The sequence below is a fragment of the Symphalangus syndactylus genome, chromosome 14 (genome assembly GCF_028878055.3).
Source record: "Symphalangus syndactylus isolate Jambi chromosome 14, NHGRI_mSymSyn1-v2.1_pri, whole genome shotgun sequence".
Lineage (NCBI taxonomy): Eukaryota > Metazoa > Chordata > Mammalia > Primates > Hylobatidae > Symphalangus > Symphalangus syndactylus.
In genome coordinates this window covers 25,566,075-25,587,230 of record NC_072436.2, presented here as the reverse complement: position 1 = coordinate 25,587,230, position 21,156 = coordinate 25,566,075, and the positions used below count along the sequence as shown (strand labels likewise).

At 45.1% G+C, this 21,156-nt stretch overlaps 1 protein-coding gene across 14 annotated transcripts in view; it reads left to right on the top strand.

Annotated features, from left to right (window-relative positions):
* Positions 1 to 21,156, top strand: part of SLC4A5 (solute carrier family 4 member 5) — a 127,550-nt gene that overhangs the window by 60,673 nt on the left and 45,721 nt on the right. For all 14 annotated transcript variants that reach the window (XM_063617491.1, XM_063617495.1, XM_063617493.1 and 11 more), the window contains 3 exons: positions 17,749 to 17,909; positions 18,726 to 18,878; positions 20,787 to 20,882. In XM_063617491.1, the coding sequence (XP_063473561.1) occupies positions 17,749 to 17,909; positions 18,726 to 18,878; positions 20,787 to 20,882 (410 nt within the window). The remainder of the gene's footprint in view (positions 1 to 17,748; positions 17,910 to 18,725; positions 18,879 to 20,786; positions 20,883 to 21,156) is intronic.

Sequence of the window (21,156 nt, the reverse complement as noted above, 5' to 3'; positions counted from 1 at the left end):
CCAGACCTGTCTGACTCTCTGAGGGATAATGGACTTTGTCTTCCCTTCCTCATTTTCTCAGCCCTTTCTCTTTCTGTCTCTAACTTCCAGTGACTGTTTTGACTTCCAGGGAAGGACATAGGTCTGGAAGCAATTCTATTGGGGTCAGAGATACATAGGGAGAGCTGCAGAGCCCAGAATGCCTATCCAAGATTGACAGGGAAGGGGGACATTTCAAATGACCAGGACCTACCCTGGGCTATTATGTCTTAACACCTCTGAGGGTCCAGGGCGTGAAGCCACTGCCTGCCCTGAACGAGGGCCTCTCCTGCCCAAAGTGAGCAAATAGAGAGGAGGAAATCTGGGCAGGGCCTTCTCAGAGGCCCAGGAAGGAGAAGGTGCCTTCTCCACACCCTGGACAGGGTCTGCATCCAGAAGCCCTAGCCATGGTTGCCAGGACCGGACCCTCCACGAGGGCCTATCACACACACCCGTGGAGCCCTTGCCAAGAGGGCCTTATGGCCCCCAGAGACCTGACTATCACCAAAGGCAAATCACACTGTCTCTATTCTCTCAGAGTGTGGATTCACAAAGCCCTCTGCACTCCAGACCCAGTGAAGGAACCAAGAAACTGTAGATGAAGATGTTTCTAGAAGGGGGCTTCTCCTAAAACATAAAGGGGTCTGGCAGTTACCATCTGCAAAGTGGTAGGTTTCCCTGCAAAGCAGGCTTTCTGAAGATGGCATCTGAGAAGGCCCTGGAATAAAGGCCATCAGGACCTCAGGATAACCTGGCTCCAACCAGCAGTGAAAAGAAAGCGATGACTAGAAGTTAAAGTGGTCGAACCCAATTCTAGGCAGATCCCAAAGAGGAGTAGCTTGAAGGCCAGCTTGGGGACAGGAAAATGTGGGAGGAGAGTAGCTTTCTCAACTTCTGCTCCACCCTTTTCTACTCTCTACAGCTAACCCCATCTGGTTTCCAGATAACTGTCCAAGGTATGACCAGCAAGCCCCTAGTGAAGTCAGAAGAAGGGTTTGACCATCGGCCAAGAAGCCCACCATGGGCCTGAACAGTTTTGCTGGGCTCTCCTCCAGGCAAACTACAAGGTTAGAGGTGCTTGGGTCAGAGCTGTTTGAGGCCTGTCACCCCCACAAAAAAATAGCAGTTTCTTCAGTTGACAGGCCAGTGGAGCCACTCAGGGAAGCTAGAGATCTCAGATGTTTCGAGAATCTAAGAATCAGCAAATCATAATGGGTTCTGGGCCTTCTTAGAGTAACAGGAGAAAATGATGGGGCGTAGGGGACAGCCCCTCACACAGACACTCAGGCTCCAAGAGGGTTATGGTCCACAATACCCACGTCAAAGAGAATCATCGGGGAGGGGACCCTTTAATAAAAGTATTTAATTTGCTGCAGGGAGTGTTTGCTTTATTGAGTTAGGAGATTAACAGAGTGAAAATCTCAAATCCGCAAGGAATTTTCCCTGGCGGTGCTTTGTCAGGAGTTATTAGTTTGGGGGATGTTTCAGGCCCTTGGAGGAGTCACTCCTGGAGGGATTTAAATGGCTTTTTGAGCTCTGCTGAGCCTTGTGCCATGCACATAATGGGGACTGTGTGTGCAGCGTCATTTCTAATGTGATCAATGCTGGTAGGTCAGGCTGTTAATAAGATAGATTTTTATTAACTCTGTCTCTAGCATTCCCATGAGGGAAATGCAGCTGGCTGTTTGCTGATAATGACCTTGCCTGAAGGGAGGGCTGGATCAGATTGGGTGGGGGCGACCACCTGACTGTGAGCAAACTATTTACCCAGAATTCCATCCTCTCTCATGCCCACCTCTGCCCGACTGCAAGTGGAGGGCTGGGAAGGAGAATGACCTGGGTTGGAACCCACCCAAGTGTGGAGGGCTCTTTGGGGTTACTCAGAAATAACCAGAACTTAGCGCCTCCCAAGAGCTGTGAAAGCAAATTCCAAATCCAAGCTGCTTCTGGTCTCAACTCAGAGCAGACCACAAACACGAACTTGCCAGAAGATTCTTATGAGACACATGCTCTGAGAACATTCCTGCAGTGACCGGGAAGGGCAGGAGAAGTCGGTCAGTTGTTGGGTCAAACCAGATCAGTATGTTTTCAAAAGCCCTGAATGGTTCTACGCACATAGACAGGGATGCTCTCACTCCATGCAGGATGGAGAAAGCTGAACTTTCTGTGTCAACCCTGAAATCACCCTCATTAAGATCATGTATAGTCCAGGCACAGTGGCTCATGCCTGTAATCCCAGCACTTTGGGAGGCTGAAGCAGGTGGATCACCTGAGGTCAGGAGTTCAAGACCAGCCTGGCCAGTATGGTGAAACCCCATCTCTACTAAAAATACAAAAAAAATTAGCCAGGCATGGTGGTGGGCACCTGTAATCCCAGCTACTCAGGAGGCTGAGGCAGGAGAATTGCTTGAACCTGGGAGGCGGAGGTTGCAGGGAGCCAAGATCGTGCCATTGCACTCCAGCCTGGGCAACAAGAGTGAAACTCTGTCTCAAAAAAAAAAAAAAAAGAAATCCTGTATAATGTCCTCTTAACATCATTTCCCATCTTAGTGTAGGGCAGTAGGCTCCCTAGCCCTCTGGTCTCACCACCCATCTGGAATCAACCTTCCAGTGGAGCCAGAGCTGCCCACTCAATTTAAAGGAGAGTAGGATGCTGAGCTCCCAGTGCAGAAATCAACAAACTTGGTTCATTCATTCAATTAATATTTATTATCTGCAAGCCCTGAGCCTGCTAGAGATATAAAAATGGAACATCGCAGATGCTGTCCCTGCTCTCTTGGGCTCTCAGTCTAATTGGACACAGAGGCAAGAAGGGGCATTTCGTAATGGGGGCACTGTGAAAGCAGAGCATAGGGGCATCTAATCCAGGCAGGAGGGGTCCAGGAAGGCTTCTAGGAGGAAGAGATGTTCACATTGAGACCTGAAGGATGGGTCAGAGTTAGCCAGGAGAGGGTAGGGAAGGGAGAAGAGGCCTCTGGAATAGGGCAAACAGACACATAGAGGAACAGGCACAGGTTCCCTGTGGCTGGACTGTAGAATAACAGGCAGAGAATGGCAGGGCTGATGATGCAGATTCTATGCCAGCCATGTTGTAGTGTTGGAACTTGGGAGCTTCAGAGGACCACTGAAGGGTTCTAGGTGGGAAAAGGACAGAATCATGCATATCCTTAAGAGAGATCATCTCACTTTAGTGTGGAGAATGGATAAAAGGGGGCGAGACTTGGCCAGTTAAGAAGCTGGTCCAAGGGAGAGATGCTGGCAGTAGGGATAGAGAGAAGGGGTAGATTGAGACAAAATTTAAAAGGTAGAATTGACAGGACTTGATAACAGATGGCACATGGGGGCAGATAGTCAGGGAGACACCCAGAATTCCAACCTGAGCTAGTGAGTACCTCGTGGTAGCAGCTTAGAAAACACAAATGTAGTAATAAAGTTTTATTACATTGGGTATTTTTAAATTTTGTTTTGGGGGGCAGTTGATAATGAGTTCCATTTTGGACAGATTCTATTTGAGGAAACTCCAAGTGGAGATGTCCAGAGGTCATCATGTGGCCACCGTGTCTGGAGTTCAGTAGAGAAGCATAAATTTGTGAGGCATCAGCATCTAGGTGGAAATCAAGCCCACAGAAAAGGATAAGGTTGCCCCTGAGGTCTGTGAAGTGAGAAGAGAGCCCAGAACAGAGTCCCCAGGAACTTCAGTATTTGCAGGATGGGCAGAGGAAGAGGAACCCACAAAAGAGACTGAGAAGGGGCAACTAGGAGGTTAGGAGGGGAATGGAAGGAGGGCTTTGTCCTGGAAATCAAGGGCTGAGAGACATTCAAGATGAAGGGAGGGGATAACAAGTACCGCAAGAACTGAAGCGCATCCGCAGGATGGACCCGCTCCCGCAGGATAGACCCACTCCCACAGTCTGAGGAGGGGTAGGGCAGAAGCCAGAGGGCAGTAAGTTGAGAAGAATTAAAAGTAAAAAGCTGGGTTCACTTGACAGTTCTTCCAAGATGCTTGTCCATGAAGGGCAGGAGTGAAGGAAGCCTCTTGAGGGGAACATGGGCCAAGGGAGATCCTTTTGTTTTTGAGGGTCAGCGAAGTCTGAGCATATTGTAGGCTTACAAGAAGGGTCCAGGGAAAAGAGAGTGATTTAAAGGGAAAAGAAGCTGAGGGAGGCTGCTGGATGGAGCAAGGTGGCCCTGGGCACAGGTGGAGGGGCTCCTAGCAGGGAGTTGAGGGAATTCCAGGCCGGTCTCTGGTTTGAGGAGACAGGTGGGGTGGAAAAGCGACTGTAGGAGCTGCAGATGGCTGGTATACATGAGCCAGGTAAGCAGCTGCAGGCTAGCAGCCATCGCTGTCTTGTTTTATTGCAGTGGAGTCACACATGGAGATTTATGGTCAGATGAAGATTTTTAAGGTTGTTTGACTTCCACCTTCTGCTGATCTACTGTTCTGAACAATTATACTCTTTGTCATTATCAAGCTGCTTTTATGTCCAGTATCTAACTTGGTCCTTCCCTCTCTCTACGCTAGTCCAGCACTGATACTTGAGGCTTATGTTGGTGAAGTAGGAAAAAGGGATTTTTATATGAATCAGAACCTGGATCAAGCCCCAGGTAAAAGGTTCCCTGAAGTCTCAGAGGCCCTGGGTTCCATCCAGTGCTCTCACAGCTGGCAGTGTAACACAAAATGAGGGCTATGCTAGGGGCTTTCATCCCTCAGGGACTTAGGATAACTTACAGTTATCCCACGGTGGAGCTGCAAAAGAGACCTTCAAAGTCCTGCAATCAGACAGGGGAAGCACAAGTCCACACCCATGGGGACAGCCAGGCAGTGACACAAGGCCAGGCAGTGACACAAGGCCATCATGCGGTTGAACCAGCTTCTTCTGCTTGTCCCTGCCTTTGGCCAATCCTCAGCTTCCATGTTCACATCCACCCTACTCAAGGGACCATCCCACAGCAATTCCAGATTCTTCATGGAGAATCTGATCTGTCCAACTTTGATTGCCCTATCACTGGGACCCAGATCAGAGGTATGAGGAGGTATGGGGAGGACTCGCTCTATCCTAGAGAGCACATCCCCATGGAAGACAGGCAGAGCAGACACCCCAAATATGTCTTTCATACATCTGTAGTAATGAAGATATGCACTTAATGTAAGCAATCCTTTGGCCACGGTTCTGCCTGTAATACCAACCAGAACTTTCAGAATTCTTCAAGTTGCCTATGAGAGTATAGGTGGTGCAATTTTACAAACTCATCCTCCTCTTGAAGGACAGAGAGACCACACCCCATCTCTGTCCATGGAGATCTGCTGATGTAACTGCAGCACTACATTAATCCCTAGAGCAGTGGAAAGGTGGAAGCTCTAACTCCTGAGTCTAGGAGAGCTTTGGAGAGGCTGTTTTATCCACACCTTTCTTCTTTCATTCCAAAAATAGTTGAGGGGATGTTGTGTTAGGTCCTGTGGGAGAATTAAAATGAGTAAAATATGAATCTGTTCTTAAAGTGCTTATGATCTAGTACAGGTATCAGCAAACGTGTTCAGTTAATGGCCAGACAGAAAATATTTTAGGCTTTTTGTGCACAGATGATCTCTTCCCCCGCCCTTTTATTTCCCCTCCTTTCCTCCCTCCTCTTCTCTTTTTCTCTCCTTCTCCTCTCCTTTCTGTCTTCTGCCTACTCTTTCTCCTTTACAATGCTTTAAATATATAAAAACCATGCTTAGCTGGCTGGCCATACAAAAACAGGCGGTGGGGTGCTTGGAGCCCATGAGACATGATATTTCATAGTTTTTTTTTTATTATTATACTTTAGGTTTTAGGGTACATGTGCACAATGTGCAGGTTTGTTACATATGTATCCATGTGCCATGTTGATTTCCTGCACCCATTAACTTGTCATTTAGCATTAGGTATACCTCCTAATGCTGTCCCTCCCCTCTCCCCCAACCCCACAACAGTCCCGGAGTGTGATGTTCCCCTTCCTGTGTCCATGAGTTCTCATTGTTCAATTCCCACCTGTGAGTGAGAACATGCGGTGTTTGGTTTTTTGTCCTTGCGATAGTTTACTGAGAATGATGTTTTCCAGTTTCATCCATGTCCCTACAAAGGACATGAACTCATCATATTTTATGGCTGCGTAGTATTCCATGGTGTATATGTGCCACATTTTCTTAATCCAGTCTATCGTTGTTGGACATTTGGGTTGGTTCCAAGTCTTTGCTATTGTGAAAGTGCCGCAGTAAACATACGTGTGCATGTGTCTTTATAGCAGCATGATTTATAGTCCTTTGGGTATATACCCAGTAATGGGATGGCTGGGTCAAATGGTATTTCTAGTTCTAGATCCCTGAGGAATCGCCACACTGACTTCCACAATGGTTGAATTAGTTTACAGTCCCACCAACAGTGTAAAAGTGTTCCTATTTCTCCACATCCTCTCCAGCACCTGTTGTTTCCAGATTTTTTAATGATGGCCATTCTAACTGGTGTGAGATGGTATCTCACTGTGGTTTTGATTTGCATTTCTCTGATGGCCAGTGATGATGAGCATTTCTTTATGTGTTTTTTGGCTGCATAAATGTCTTCTTTTGAGAAGTGTCTGTTCATGTCCTTTGCCCACTTTTTGATGGGGTTGTTTGTTTTTTTCTTGTAAATTTGTTTGAGTTCATTGTAGATTCTGGATATTAGCCCTTTGTCAGATGAGTAGGTTGCAAAAATTTTCTCCCATTCTGTAGATTGCCTGTTCACTCTGATGGTAGTTTCTTTTGCTGTGCAGAAGCTCTTTAGTTTAATTAGATCCCATTTGTCAATTTTGGCTTTTGTTGCCATTGCTTTTGGTGTTTTAGACATGAAGTCCTTGCCCATGCCTATGTCCTGAATGGTATTGCCTAGGTTTTCTTGTAGGATTTTAATGGTTTTAGGTCTAACATTTAAGTCTTTAATCCATCTTGAATTAATTTGACATGATATTTCAACCCCAATCTGGTATAAAGCAGGCATGTGCTCATACACACAGATAACTAAAACGCAGGGTGGTATGTGCAAAGTGGTGAGAACAGGCTCTAGAATCTAAAGACATGCCTTCAAACCCTGTCTTTTATAAGCTGCATGACCTTGGGCAGGCTCCTCATACTCTAAGGGTCTCAGTCTCCTCACCTGTACAATGAAATAGTCACAGACCTACCTCATGAGATAGATTTAAGAGTTAAATAAGATAATACCTGTTAAGTGCTTAACATAGTGCCTGGCACATAGAAAGCCCTTAGTAAGCTTTAGCTGTCGTCGTGATTAGGAAGTGTTATGTGATAAATGATAAAAAGTGTGATGGGAGTCAGAGGAAAGAGAGGTCTCTTCAACCTTGGCCCTTGGGAAGGCATTGTCTTGGAAGAGGTGGCTTTTGAACTTGGCACAGAATAGCAGAGGTGGAAGAGAGCACCTAGGTGAGGAGAGGGCCTCTTCTGACAGGCAGTGAAGGGAGGTACCAGCAGACTCTGAGGGAGGCAGACAACTGCGTAGATGACAGTCCCATGGGGCAATTACAGGGACTTCCTGGATACACAGACAAGTGGCCCTCAGAGAGGTTTTGGCTCCAGAAGCCTCTCCCTGAAGGAGCCCGTTCAGAATTTTTCAGTAACTTTGTCTGATGGCATTCACTTAGCTGTGGGCTCCCCTTCAACCCTGAATGAGGACGTGGTGTGCAGGAGGATGGACCCTTCACCAAATACATGAGCTTGGGAGCAGAGGCCACCCCCATTCCATTCACCACAGCTCCCTGGAATGCCACACCTCTGCCCCATCACCACCAGCTGTGCCACTGCAGTTCATCACTGTCTGGGAAGGAGTGGTTCTCCTGTAATGCCCAAACTGTACTGCATCACCAAAGGCCCTCAGTGGAGGTTCCTAGGCCGCCAAAAGGAAAGACTTTCATTCAAAGGGAATCAGTCAGCCATGGGAGGAAGTGGGGTTCATTACAGAACAATCTAAGGCAGAAGGCCCTATCTATCTGATCCCAGTCCCAGACATATCTCATGTGTAGAGATGAAAGATCATCCTGAGTCTATTAAACACTGGAATCACTTAACTAATGATTAACTCATTCTGATTCTATATTCAGCAACTTTTTGGTGATAATTTGGCTTACCCTGTATATCTGCCCATAAGGAGAGAATGCAAAGGCTAGAGGATAAGCATAACAAACCCCTATAATGATTGTAAATCTCACTGTAAATTAAATAAATTGGCCTTTGGGTTTATACATCAGCCTTTGTGATCTTGGTTAGCATTAGACAGTGTCACTGGACCTAATCATCTTTGGGACACTAAAAAGATAAAATTTCTGAGCCTGGCCTGGGGTGGGTGCCCCAAGAGGCCTGTGAGGCCTTTCTGGTGCTTATCAGCCCCTTCTGGTAGCTTCTGAACTTCTCCATATGTGTGCTGACCCTTGACCCATGCCTGCCCACTCAGTCTTTTATACTTTATAATCTTTCAAATTTACTGCCAAGTTTGGTTTATTAACATATACATGGTATGCAAAGTCATAATCAGTTGTAGAAACAACTTGTTGTACTATCTCACATACATATTTTCATGCACATGATTTTATGTAGCATGAATTGGCCAAACAAATTGTAAGAATGGGCCAGAATTTGCTTAGGTGTTTCTCCCATTTTTTTGAGATGGAGTCTTGCTCTGTTGCCCAGGCTAGAGTGCGGTGGCACCATCTCAGCTCACTGCAACTTCTGCCTCCTGGGCTCAAGTGATTCTCCTGCCTCAGCCACCTTGGGCAGGCTCCTCATCCTCTAAGGGTCTCAGTCTCCTCACCTGTACAGTGAGAATAGTCACAGACCTACCTCGTGAGATAGATTTAAGGATTAGATGAGATAATACATGTTAAGTGCTTAGCATAGTGCTTGGCTGTGAGTAGCTGGGATTACAGGCATGCACAACCACGCCCGGCTAATCTTTGTTTTTTTAGTAGAGACAGGGTTTCACCATGTTGGCCAGGCTGGTCTCAAAACTCCTGACCTCAAGGGATCTGCCTGCCTTGGCCTCCCAACGTGCTGGGATTATAGGCGTGACCAACCAGGCCTGGCCTCAGGTGTTCCCCTTTTGAAAAATCTTCCTTCCACAGATCATTTTTTAGTGGCTCTGTCAAAGACTGAACCAGGGGAGTATCTGATGATTCCTCAGACATCTCTAGGAAGATTCTTAACGGGCTTGTAAGTGAATTAATACTGGTCTTCAGTATCTGTTGGGAAATTCAGTATCCTGATATGACTCATATGAAGTTAAAAAGCTTTGCTGGATAATGAAGAAAAACTTACATTTCTTACTTTTAAGAAATGAATTTGTTGGAGTTACAAAATATATTACACACAGGCCTTAGGCAGAAAGCACAAACATGTCTTGATGCTTTGTAACTAATACACAGAGGTCAAGCTTTTGGGTAATGGGGCGGGGTGGGAGAGTTACAGAATAAAGTTGGTGAGGCCACATAGATAGAGTGACCACAGGGATATATACTTTACAAATTTTAGCTGAGTAAACTTCATGAAAGGAACAAATTCACACAAATATAATTCTTAAAACAAATGTTTAGAGGCAACATAGCCTTAGTATTAAAGGTTACATACATTGGGAGATTACATTTTTTAAATTAGAATGTCCTAAGGGGGATTTTGCAAACAAACTAACCAGGACACAATTTAATTATAATGATATTTAAAATAAGTATAGATAGAAGCTTCTCTTCAATCACAATGTTTGTGTATATTCTCCAGATTTTACTCTTATCTAACCACACATGCTGGGCAGCCTGTTGTTTTATCATCTCAAGGATCTGTGTCTTCCTTTTAAAAAATATTGATATCTGATTCTCAGTCCCATGAGATTCTGATGTAATTAGTCTGAGATTCAGCCTGGGCTTTAGAATTTGTAAAAAGCCCCCAGATGATCCTAATGCAGCCATTGAAAACTGCTGATACTCTAGCCCAGCAGGATCAGTGGGAGTTACGAAGTTTCCATTTGAGGAGAGAACTAGAATTGAGGTCTCTTGGTTTTCAGCCCTTTCCAGATCCTCCTTGAAGGAGAACCTCCTCTTCTCCCATCCTGTGGTTTGAGCATTGGAAGCCTTGGCTGCACCTGGTAGCTAGTGCCATGATGCTTTCTCCTGCTCTTGTTATTAATTGAACAGCAATGTCCTCTAATTGTATCTTTGACCGAGTTACTAGGCACAGAAAAGGCCTCAGTTCTGGCCCTGCTTTGTGTGACAGAGAGCTGCTTTCTGTGACAAGTGACATTTCAAGGTTCCTTTTAGCTCCATTCCAGTCAGGAGCGGGGCACCTGGTGCCCACCCTGGCATGAAGAGTTGGGAGTCTACACCCAGGCTTGGGCAAAATCCCTAAAAGTTAAAGCTTTGCTGGATAATGAAGGAGAACGTGGAGATTTTCTTTCCACTTGACCTGCTTCCCCAACTCTAATTCCCCACTTTTTGAAGCCAACCATGATATACAGTTCACTTTGCAATGAGTTGTTTGGGATTACACATGAACCTTATTATCAGGCTTCCACAAGTTTTTAAACTTGGCTTTGACCAGAGGCTTTTTACAGAGGCCATTCCTTTATTCATTCTGGAGAATGTTTAAGGATTTTATTATGGAAAATTCAAATTTATACAAAAGTAGTATATAGCAGAATGAACCCCCACCTGCCCATCACCCAGCTTCCACAGTTAACAGCTAACTCATAGCAAATCTTGGTTTCTCTGTCCCCCACCTACTACCCCAGACACACAGACACACACGCTAGATCAGGTTGACACAAATCCCAGACACCACACCATTCCATCTGTAAATATTTCATTACGTCTCTAAAAGATAAGGCCTCTTTCTTTCTTTTTAGAGATAGGGTCTTTCTCTGTCGCTTAAGCTTCATTGCAGTGGTGCGATCACAGCTCACTGCAGCCTCAAACTCCTAGACTTAATCCTCCTACCTCAGCCTCCTGAGTAGCTGGGACTACAGGCATATGACACCACACCTGGCTAATTATTTTATTTTTTGTATAATGGAGTCTTGCTTTGTTTCCTAGTCAGGTCTCAAGCAATCCTCCCACCTCAGCCTCCCAAAGCGCTGGGATTACAAATGTGAGCCACCATGCCCGGCTTCTGAGTATTTTTAAATATACTTAAACAAAATGGGTTTTAAGCTTTTTTTTCTCAGTCATTTCCTCATAGCGAGATCTCACCCAAAGTGATCAGTGAGGTCTTGCTACCCTCAAGCAGGAGGGAGCAAGCATTTAATGCAGTTGATCTGGGCGGGAGACCATAAGGGGACACCAGAGAGGAAGCAATGGCACCTGTCTTCAAAAAGCTTAATGTATATTTGGCATTTGTTATATACCAAAACAATCATAAAACATGATTGGCTACAATTAATTATTAATTTAGGCAATGAACCTGAATTAATTAATTATTTAGGCTCTGAGCCTAAGAAGTTAGAAACTTTACCTAGAATAGTCTGGAGCACAGAGTTGCCTGGATCCCACCCGTTTTTATTCTGATGTCAACTGGTCTAGGATATGACTGACACATGAAGATTTTAAAGGCATCTAGGGTATTCCTATATGCAACCAAGCTTAAGAATCACTGTCCTAAAACAGTGGTTCCTAAAGTGCTTCAGGTTGAGAACCATCCTAGGGTGTTATAGGAGAAATAAGCAGAATAACTGGCAGAGGCTTTGTGGAGGAAGGGGCACTCTCGCTGGGCAGTGGAAAACAGGAAAGAGGACATTCTACGTGATCTCAGAGGTGATCTGCAGACCAGCAGCATGAGCACACCTGGGAGCTTATTAGAAATGTAGAATCTTTGACCTCATTTCAGACCTGCTGAATGAGGATCTGCATTTTGACAAGATCTCCATGCACATTAGAGTTTGAGGCACACTGGTGTAGTAGAATATGTGCTGTAAATGGACTTCAGTTATAAAATCGGAGAAACTAAAGCATAACATGACTGTACTAGAAAGGAGACCCTTTCAGCTGGTGTTCTTGGAGCCATTCTAAGGGAAAGAGGCCATGTCCTGCTATATAATGAGAATCAGACCCATGTGAGCTACGTTTGCCTGCATTGGGACCCCATATAAGTTGAACTATCCCTAAGTCACACCATCCTATGTGCCTACAGAGCAGGGGCTCCTGAACCCACAGGGTGCAGTCAAATAACCTGGGAGTTTCCATGGCAGGGTCACCCTCCTGGTGGGGTAACCATCCAGGCATTGGTTTTTGCTTTGTTTTGTTTTGAGACGGAGTCTCGCTCTGTCATCCAGGTTGGAGTGCAGTGGCATGATCTCTGCTCACTGCAAGCTCCGCCTCCCAGGTTCACGCCATTCTCCTGCCTCAGCCTCCTGAGTAGCTGGGACTACAGGCACCTGCCACCATGCCTGGCTAATTTTTTGTATTTTTAGTAGAGACATGTTAGCCACCATGTTAGCCAGGATAGTCTCGATCTCCTGACCTCTTGATCCACCTGCCTCGGCCTCCCAAAGTGCTGGAATTACAGGCATGAGCCACTGCGCCCAGCCCCAGGCATTGGTATTTTTATAAATCTCTCCAAGTTATTCTAATGGACAGCCAAGGTTGAAAACCACTGCTATGGATCTTTGGTCCTCCATGTTTCCTTTTCCATTCAAGGTGAAAGTGAGCTAAATTTCTAGGTGTAGCCATTGAAAACACAAAATTAAGTTCCAGGTAGCAGGCTTAATGGTTCAACATCTGGATTCCCAAAATAGTTATAGAGGGGACTAGAGAGGTGTACCTAGTTAAATGGTCTCATATTCTGGAATTTCTTAAATCAGATTTTCTGGATTCTGGTAGCAGAGTCTAGTTCTAGCATTGGCTTAAAACAGGAGACAAGTAATTTAGTGTTTCTGCAGGCTGTTCTCATGTGGGTTATCGCCCTTGTCTGTGTGTCTATGGGGTTAATGTTTGGTGTATGCCTAACACAGTACAAATAGTTGAAGTCCTGAGAGGTGGAGAGGACTGCATGTCTTTGCTATCTGCTATCTGGAGTTAATAATGGATGTTTCAAAGAGGAAGCATTGCTCTTATCACTCCTTCAGGTGGAGTTGCATTTGTATGGGCAGAAGACTGAAGAATGGGATGTCAGGGGAGAGAGCTGTCTGAGACTGTCTGGCCTAGGATGTTTATGAGACAGTGAAGAGAGCAACCCACTCAAGTGGCCCCGTGCACACTGGGCCACATCACACCTTTAGGTGGGTGGATAAGACCATGGAGTAGCAAAAGAGTCTTTGGGAGCAGGGTAACAGTTCAGTTTATCTTTTGTATTATTTTTGAGCAAAAAAAAAAAAAAAAAAAAAAAACAATAAAAGGCAATCTGAATAGGAGGTCGATCCTCAGGAAGAAAAGTTGAGCATCCTCTCAACTAAAACATTTGGACTGGCCGGGTGCAGTGGCTCACGCCTATAATCCCCGCACTTTGAGAGGCGGAGGTGGGTGGACCACCTGAGGTCAGGAATTTGAGACCAGCCTGAACAACATGATGAAACCCTGTCTCTACTCAAAAAAACAACAACAACAACAACAAAAACAAATAGCCGGGCCTGGTGGCAGGCACCTGTAATCCCAGCTACTCAGGAGGCTGAAACAGGAGATCACTTGAACCACGGAGGCAGAGGTTGCAGTGAGCCAAGGTTGCACCATTGCACCCCAGCCTGGGCGACGAGAGTGAAACTCTGTCTCAAAAAAAAAAAAAAAAAAATTTGAACTTATCCTTTGGTCTATTCCTTGTAAACTCTTATGTTAATATACCTTTTAGAAACATCTTACTTTCGATATCACATAGCCTTGGATCTGCCATAATTTAAATGAAATTTCTCAAACAGATTTCTCCACGAAGAGGTCAGTTACAACTTGTCTGCCTGGTCTCTGGCTCCATCCCCCATGTTTCAGGTCTTCACCTCCCAGTCCTTCTCTAATCAGATCTCCCCATCCTGTGTCCATCTGATTCCCCAGGATCCCACCAGGTGCCTGGTTAATTTGTCTCAAATAAATATATGGAATGAAGGTGTTAAACGTTGATAATGCAAAATATACAGTTACGTGAAGAGGAAATCTGATGAAGGAAAAGATGTTCAATCTCACTAGTAATCAGAAGAGTGCAAATATGAGACAATTTTTCAATTACCAAATGAACAAAGGTGAAAAAGAATGAAAATACCGAAGTCCGGGAGACTTTAGGGAAATGTAAGATCTCATTGGTGGCAGTGGGCACTGACATAAGCTTTCTGAAAAACAGTTTGGTAATGCTTGTTATAAATGTAAAAATGTGCAGACATAGTAATTCCACTTCTGAGAGTTTATCCTAAAGAAATTATGGAGCAGGGACCAAGGATGTTCCAACCAGCCTTAATTAATAATAAAGAATAATTAGAAATAATCTGAATGTCCACCAATTGAGAACTGTTCCTATCAATTATGGTACGTTCAGACAGTGGAATACTGGAAAGACTTCAGAATGATGTTAATACTAATAGAGATGAAAGGATGTCCATTAGATACTATACCCTTAAGGTCCTTGTGGTGCCATTAATGTACAGTTAATGCAAACATGGGCATATGTGCATGCATGCACAGGGAGATCTAGAATGGCAGTTACCAAAATATCAACCATCAAGACATCAATATGATGTCTCCTGGTTGGAGGAGCTTTGAATGACTTTGCTTTCTTCTTTTTTTATTGTTGCTAAAATTACAAAAGTAATATTCTTTATTTTTAACTTAATAGCTAACATTAACAGAGTGTATCTTGTGTGCTAGGCACTGCTCTAATTGCTGTACATTATTATTATTACTGAAGAAATCAAAGATGATGAGAGATTAAGTAAGTTACTCGAGATTCTCAGCTAGTAAATGATGGAGCTGTTATTCAAAACCTGATAGTGTTGCCTCATAGACTGTGCTCTTTTTAAAAAAAAAAAAAATGTAGACGGACTCTCACTCTGTCACCCAGGCTGGAGTGCAGTGGTGCCATCTCGGCTCACTGCAACCTCTGCCTTCCAGGCTCAAGTGATCCTCCCACCTCAGCCTCCCAAGAAGCTGGGACCACAGCTGTGCGCCACCATGCCCAGCTAATTTTTTGGGTTTTTTTGGTAGAGTCAGGGTTTCACCATGTTGCCCAGGCCAGTCTCAAACTCCTGAGCCCAGGCGATCCACCCACCTGGGCCTCCCAAAGTGCTGGGATCACAGGTGTGAGCCACCTCACCCAGCCTAACCAGACTGCACTCTTGCTACACTAATTAGCCCCAATAGAGTGAAAGTCTTAAATCCCGCCCCAACAACAATCCTACTCCTCTGCTCAAAGTAATCATTGTTAACCATTTGACATGGATCCCTCCAAAACTTTTGCTTTCTCCAGACACATGTGCGTGCACACACAGGTGTGTTTTTCTTTTTTATAAAATGGGATGGTAGTCTCCATCCTGTCAGTATGTGAGTTCACCCTCACATTTTTTATTTATTTCTGGGGGATATTCCACAGCATGGACATATAGAATTGATGTAATCATGCTTCTACTGAAAACCTGGTGGTTTCCAGTTCTTCGGCCTAACAGACAAAGCTTCATCGAGCATCCTTGTATACATATTACAGGGTGTGGCAGTGTAATTATATTCCTGTGATCGTTTCCTAGAAATGGAACCACTGGGTCAAAAAGCATGCACACTGAATGCTGAAAGAGGCTGCCCACACCAGGAAGGCTGTGTCATTACACCTGCAGCAGATGAGAGGCCGCCTCCCCATGTTTTCACTGACACAGAAAGTTGTCAATCTTTTTAACCTTTGCCAGTATAAGAAATGAAGAATGTTATTTCATTTGTAGTAATTTAAAAGTCCATGATTACTGGTAAAGTTGAGCATCTTTTCATATGTTTATTGGCCATCTTCATTTCTTCTCAGGATTCTTTACTTTCTATTGGATAATTTGAGTTAATTGGTTAATTTCTTATTAATTCAAAGGAGCATTGTTATATTATAAATATTAGTCTTTTGATGCTTTCTTAATGTTGCGGATATTTTTCTCAGTACATTACTTTTCTTTGAACTTGATTTATACGTTATTTTACTATATAGAAGTTTTCATTTATTTTAGTTTTGTGCAATCAAATCTGTCCATTTTTTTCCTTTATGGTTTTATACCTTGTTTAGGAAGTCTTTCTCCACAATATTCTCCAAGAATATAAGAATACTCTCCTATATTCCCTTCTAGTACATTTGCATTTTTGCTTATAGATTTATTTTTATGTTTAGACTTTATGAAGAATTTAGTATTGTGTTTGGTGAAAACTAGGGATTTAACTTTCTATTTTTAGGTTGGTTGTCTTTTAAACAACTCCTTCATCAAAATCCTAATTCCGTGACTGGGCATGGTGGCTCACGAGTGTAATTCTAGAACTTTGGGAGGCCAAGGTGGGCTGATCGCTTAAGCCCAGGAGTTCGAGACCAGCCTGGGCAACATAATGAAACCCCATCTCTACAAAAAAATACAAAAATTAGCCAAGCATGATGGTGCATGCATGTAGTCCCAGCTACTTGGGAGGCTGAGTTGGGAAGATCACCTGAGCCCAGGTGGTCGAGGCTGCAGTAAGCCGAAATCATGCCACTGCACTCCAGCCTGGGTGAGACTCTGTCTCAAAAAAAAAACAACAACAAAAAACCTGAATTCCCATGGATATACAGGTCTGTTTCTGTACTGTTGTGCCATTGATCCCTTGTCTATATCTGGCCTGGAATCACACTGCTTTAATTACTGAAGCTTCTCCGCAAGTTTTTATATGTGCTAAGGCATGCCCCATCCCCATTTCTCTTCATTTTTGAACTTTCCCCAACCATTCTCATACATTTACTTTTTTAAGAGGAACTTTAGAATTAGATAGAGTCCAAAAGTCCTCCCTTGGGATTTCAGTTGTAATAGATTGGAGCTACCCATGCATTTGTGGTTGACATCTTACAAAAGGGAGCTAGGTGTCTCCGGCCAGGACTCCTTGCTCCCCTGGCACTGTCTGAGGCCTTTCTACTTGAACACCTAGCCCATGATTCCAAGTCTTCTAGAAAGGACAGATCTCTACACATCCTTGGTTTAATTTATTTCCTTCCCCAGATGGCATGTGAATTTTTACCTGAACTTTCAGAGGCAAAAAGAGTGAAAAGCATGGAAACCTCAGACCTTGAAGGGGAACTCAGGGAGAAATACTTTTCATCAGGGAACATTTTTCCTGCTCCCAGCAAACCACACTGAACACTCATGTGTGAATAGCCTGAGATAATCAGGTTCCAGTTAAGGCTTTTTAAAAAAACAGCTTTATTGTTCTAGAATAACTTAAAATTCTCTAATTGTAAGTGTACTGGTAAATGATTTTTAGAAAATGTATGGAATTGTGCAACCGTCACCATAATCCAATTTTAGAACATTTCCATCACTCCCAGAAGATCCCTCATGCCGCTGTATACTTCTCTGGATGCCACTTTCCTTAACATGACAGTATCAGGAGGAGTGGGGGACAAATGAGGGGATCCCCAAGAGATCCTCTGCCTGTGAGTCTAGGACCAACACCACAACCACATACATAGCATGACCACACATGACACCCCTCTTTTGGGGAGACCCAGGTGGGGCCTCCTCCTGAGGGCCCTGGCCACACTGAGCCCCATCCTTACCCTTCCAGGTGGATAAAGTTTGAAGAAAAGGTAGAGGAAGGCGGCGAACGCTGGAGCAAGCCCCACGTGTCCACACTATCCCTGCACAGCCTCTTCGAGCTCCGTACCTGCCTGCAGACGGGGACAGTGCTGCTGGATTTGGACAGTGGCTCCTTACCACAGATCATAGGTGAGTCAGGGGCCACTGTGTGCATCTCTCCTGTGGTCCCTGCAAATCAGGGCAGCTCCCCCGACCTCATGCCCGCCCTCGAGTCTGTGTGACGGCCCGTCTCTGACACCTGATTCTGCAGAGACCAGCTTTGACTCTGGTGCTCCCAGGGCAGGATCATAGTCACTCCAAGTTTCAGTTCCATGTAGACCTCCAGTAGAGAGGAAAAGACCATCCTCCAAAATGCCATCCAGAAATGTGGTAAAAGGGGAGAGGGCCTCTTGCATAGTCAGAGATACCTCTTGCCATGACAACCTATTTCTTTTCAAGGTAAAATGGGTCATCATTCATCTTTAGAAAATTAGCTGTCATTTAGTGGTGTGTCGAAGGGAGGAGGTGGCTTGCCTTAACACCCCTAAAAATTTTTGTGAGTTTTGTTCTAGCACATTGGATTTTGCCAGAAGTATTTTGCCCAAAATACTTTTCTAAAAAGAGTTCATTTTAGGACTAAAACCATTGAACACAGTACTTTTGTGCCTCCTGGGGCAGTTTCATATGTACTGTTCATTTCACTTTTCATAAGAACATTGACAGAAAGAGCAGACACACACACACACACACACACACACACACACACACACACACACGTGCCCTTGAACAGGAGGAGGTCAAGAGTTGGTGATGTGCCCAGTTTTCCACAGCTAGTGGCAAAGCCAGGAGTACTTCCACACACCCCCTGCCACATTTAATCCCACTAATAACAGGTGAAACTGAGGACTCCCATACCCTGAGGCTGTTCTGTCCCACAGCGATGAGGTGTGTATGTTTTCCACACAGATGATGTCATTGAGAAGCAGATTGAGGATGGTCTCCTGCGGCCAGAGCTCCGGGAGAGGGTCAGTTACGTCCTCCTGAGGAGGCACCGCCACCAAACCAAGAAGCCCATCCACCGTTCCTTAGTCGACATTGGGAAGTCAGTCTCCACCACAAGTGAGTCAGGCCTTATGCTGGTAGGCATGGGATATGCAGGGCCAGTATGAGGCCCTGGTACCCGGGTGAGCCCACCTTAGGGGCTGCGAGTTTCTGGAGAAATTCTGATGTTCTGGGGATCCCTCAGCCTCTTTCTCTGGCAGGCCGGTGGGGACCCCAGCCACACTCCCATGTTGTTCCCACCACCAGAGCAGAACAATTTCTAGGGAGAGAGTTGGTTCTCAGCCAGGGCTGTACATGGTGAATCACTTTGGGGCTTGAGATGTGTCCTGATGCCTGGGCCCCACCTTGGAGAGTTGGAGTCGATTGTTCTGGGGTATGGCCTGGAAAAAGAGAGGTTAGAATGCACCCCAAGAGATTCTCATGTCACACAGCATTGGGAAATGCTGGTAGAGATGGCTTGCTATGGAAAGGACCCAAAAGTTTCACATCAAACCCCCTGGAGAGGTCAAGAGCCTCAGCAGAAAATGGAGCACATCAGGGTGGTAGAAGGGGCTGGGCTTAAGAGTGCCAGGGCTTGTAGATCTGGTGGCTGATGTCACTCTGATTAGCAGGACCTGGGGCCATTCAGAGAGAGTGGCTTGTTCCATGCACACATCTCAAATCTCCAACACTCCACTATCAATATCCCAGCCTAGATGCTCAGAGACACTAGCCCTACTGAGCCTGTCAGACAAACACAGTAACCAGAGCAAAGTTGCTACATTAAAAACATTGAGGAACCTCTTTAAATGAATTACTTAAAAATGGGAAGTGGGCCAGGCATGGTGGCCCACACCTGTAATCCCCGTACTTTGAGAGTCCAAGGTGGGCGGATTGCTTGAGCTCAGGAGTTTGCGACCAGCCTGGGCGACATGGCGTAAACCCCATCTCTACAAGAAATACATAAACCTCATGGTTTAAACCCCATGGCATAAACCCCGCCTGACAAAAAATTAGCCAAGTGTGGTGGTACACACCTGTAGTCCCAGCTAATCAGGAGGCTGAGGTGGGAGGATCACTTGAACCCAGGAGACAGAGGTTGCAGTGAGCAGAGATCATGCCATTGCACTCCAGCCTGGGCAACAGAGCAAGTCCTTGTCTCAAAAAATCCCTCCCAAAACAACGGGAAGTGTTTAACATACCATAATAGCAACAGATAACATACTCAGCTCTTAACTACGTTCTGGGCACTATTCTGAGTGCTCTTCCTTTTTAACTCACTTCATCCTCACAAAAATGCTGTAGTGTGTAGGTACAGTTCTTGTCTCCATTTTACAGATGAGACGCCTGAGGCACAGAAAGTTTAACTTGCCTAAGGTCACAAAGCCAGTAAGTGGTGGAATCAGGGATGAACCCAAGCAGTCTACTACACCTTATGCCCATTTAAGGAACTGTGTATCTCTCTCACTTTCAACAGTACAGATATTCTCTCTAATCTTATTCTTTTTTTTTTTTTTTTTTTGAGACGGAGTCTCACTCTGTCACCCAGGCTGGAGTGCAATGGTGCAATCTCAGCTCACTGCAAACTCTGCCTCCTGGATTCAAGTGATTCTCCTGCCTCAGCCTCCCAAGTAGCTGGGATTACAGGTGCCCACCACCATGCCTGGCTATTTTTTGTATTTTACTAGATACAGGGTTTCACCATGTTGGCCAGGCTGGTCTCAAACTCCTGACCTCAGGTGATCCGCCCACCTCAGCCTCCCAAAGTGCTGGGATTACAGGCATGAGCCATCACGCCCGGCCTGTAATCTTGTTCAGACTATTGACTTGCTTAAATTAAAAAAAAAAAAAAAAAGAATTTCTTCCCAGAAGGGGAAGAGATATGTCTTGCTACCCAGTTTTATTTAGTTAAAGTGAACTAACCCAAGAGGCTTCGGTACACCAGCAAGGCTGTCGAAGCCAAGTCCCTTCTGATTCTCCTCCCAGATCGCAGTCCTGCCCGGAGCCCTGGTGCTGGCCCGAGTCTACACCACTCCACGGAAGACCTGCGGATGCGGCAGAGTGCAAATTATGGACGTCTGTGTGAGTGTGTGCTCTGCCGCTCTGTGGCAGCTTTATTCAGGCTCTGGCAGCTGTGACATGGCCATATTGCCATAGGTGAGGGAGACAAAGCCCAGGATCTGCCAAGAATTCTCAGGGCATGCATCAGGAGGAGCCTAACTTTCACTCTAAACCCAGGCTGCTCTCAGGGCCTCATTTACTACCATAATATTCAAGTCATTCCTCTGAAAAATGAGGCTCTCAGTCACATCCTAGTGTAACCAATACCCACTCCCATATTCTAGGTGTTTTTATC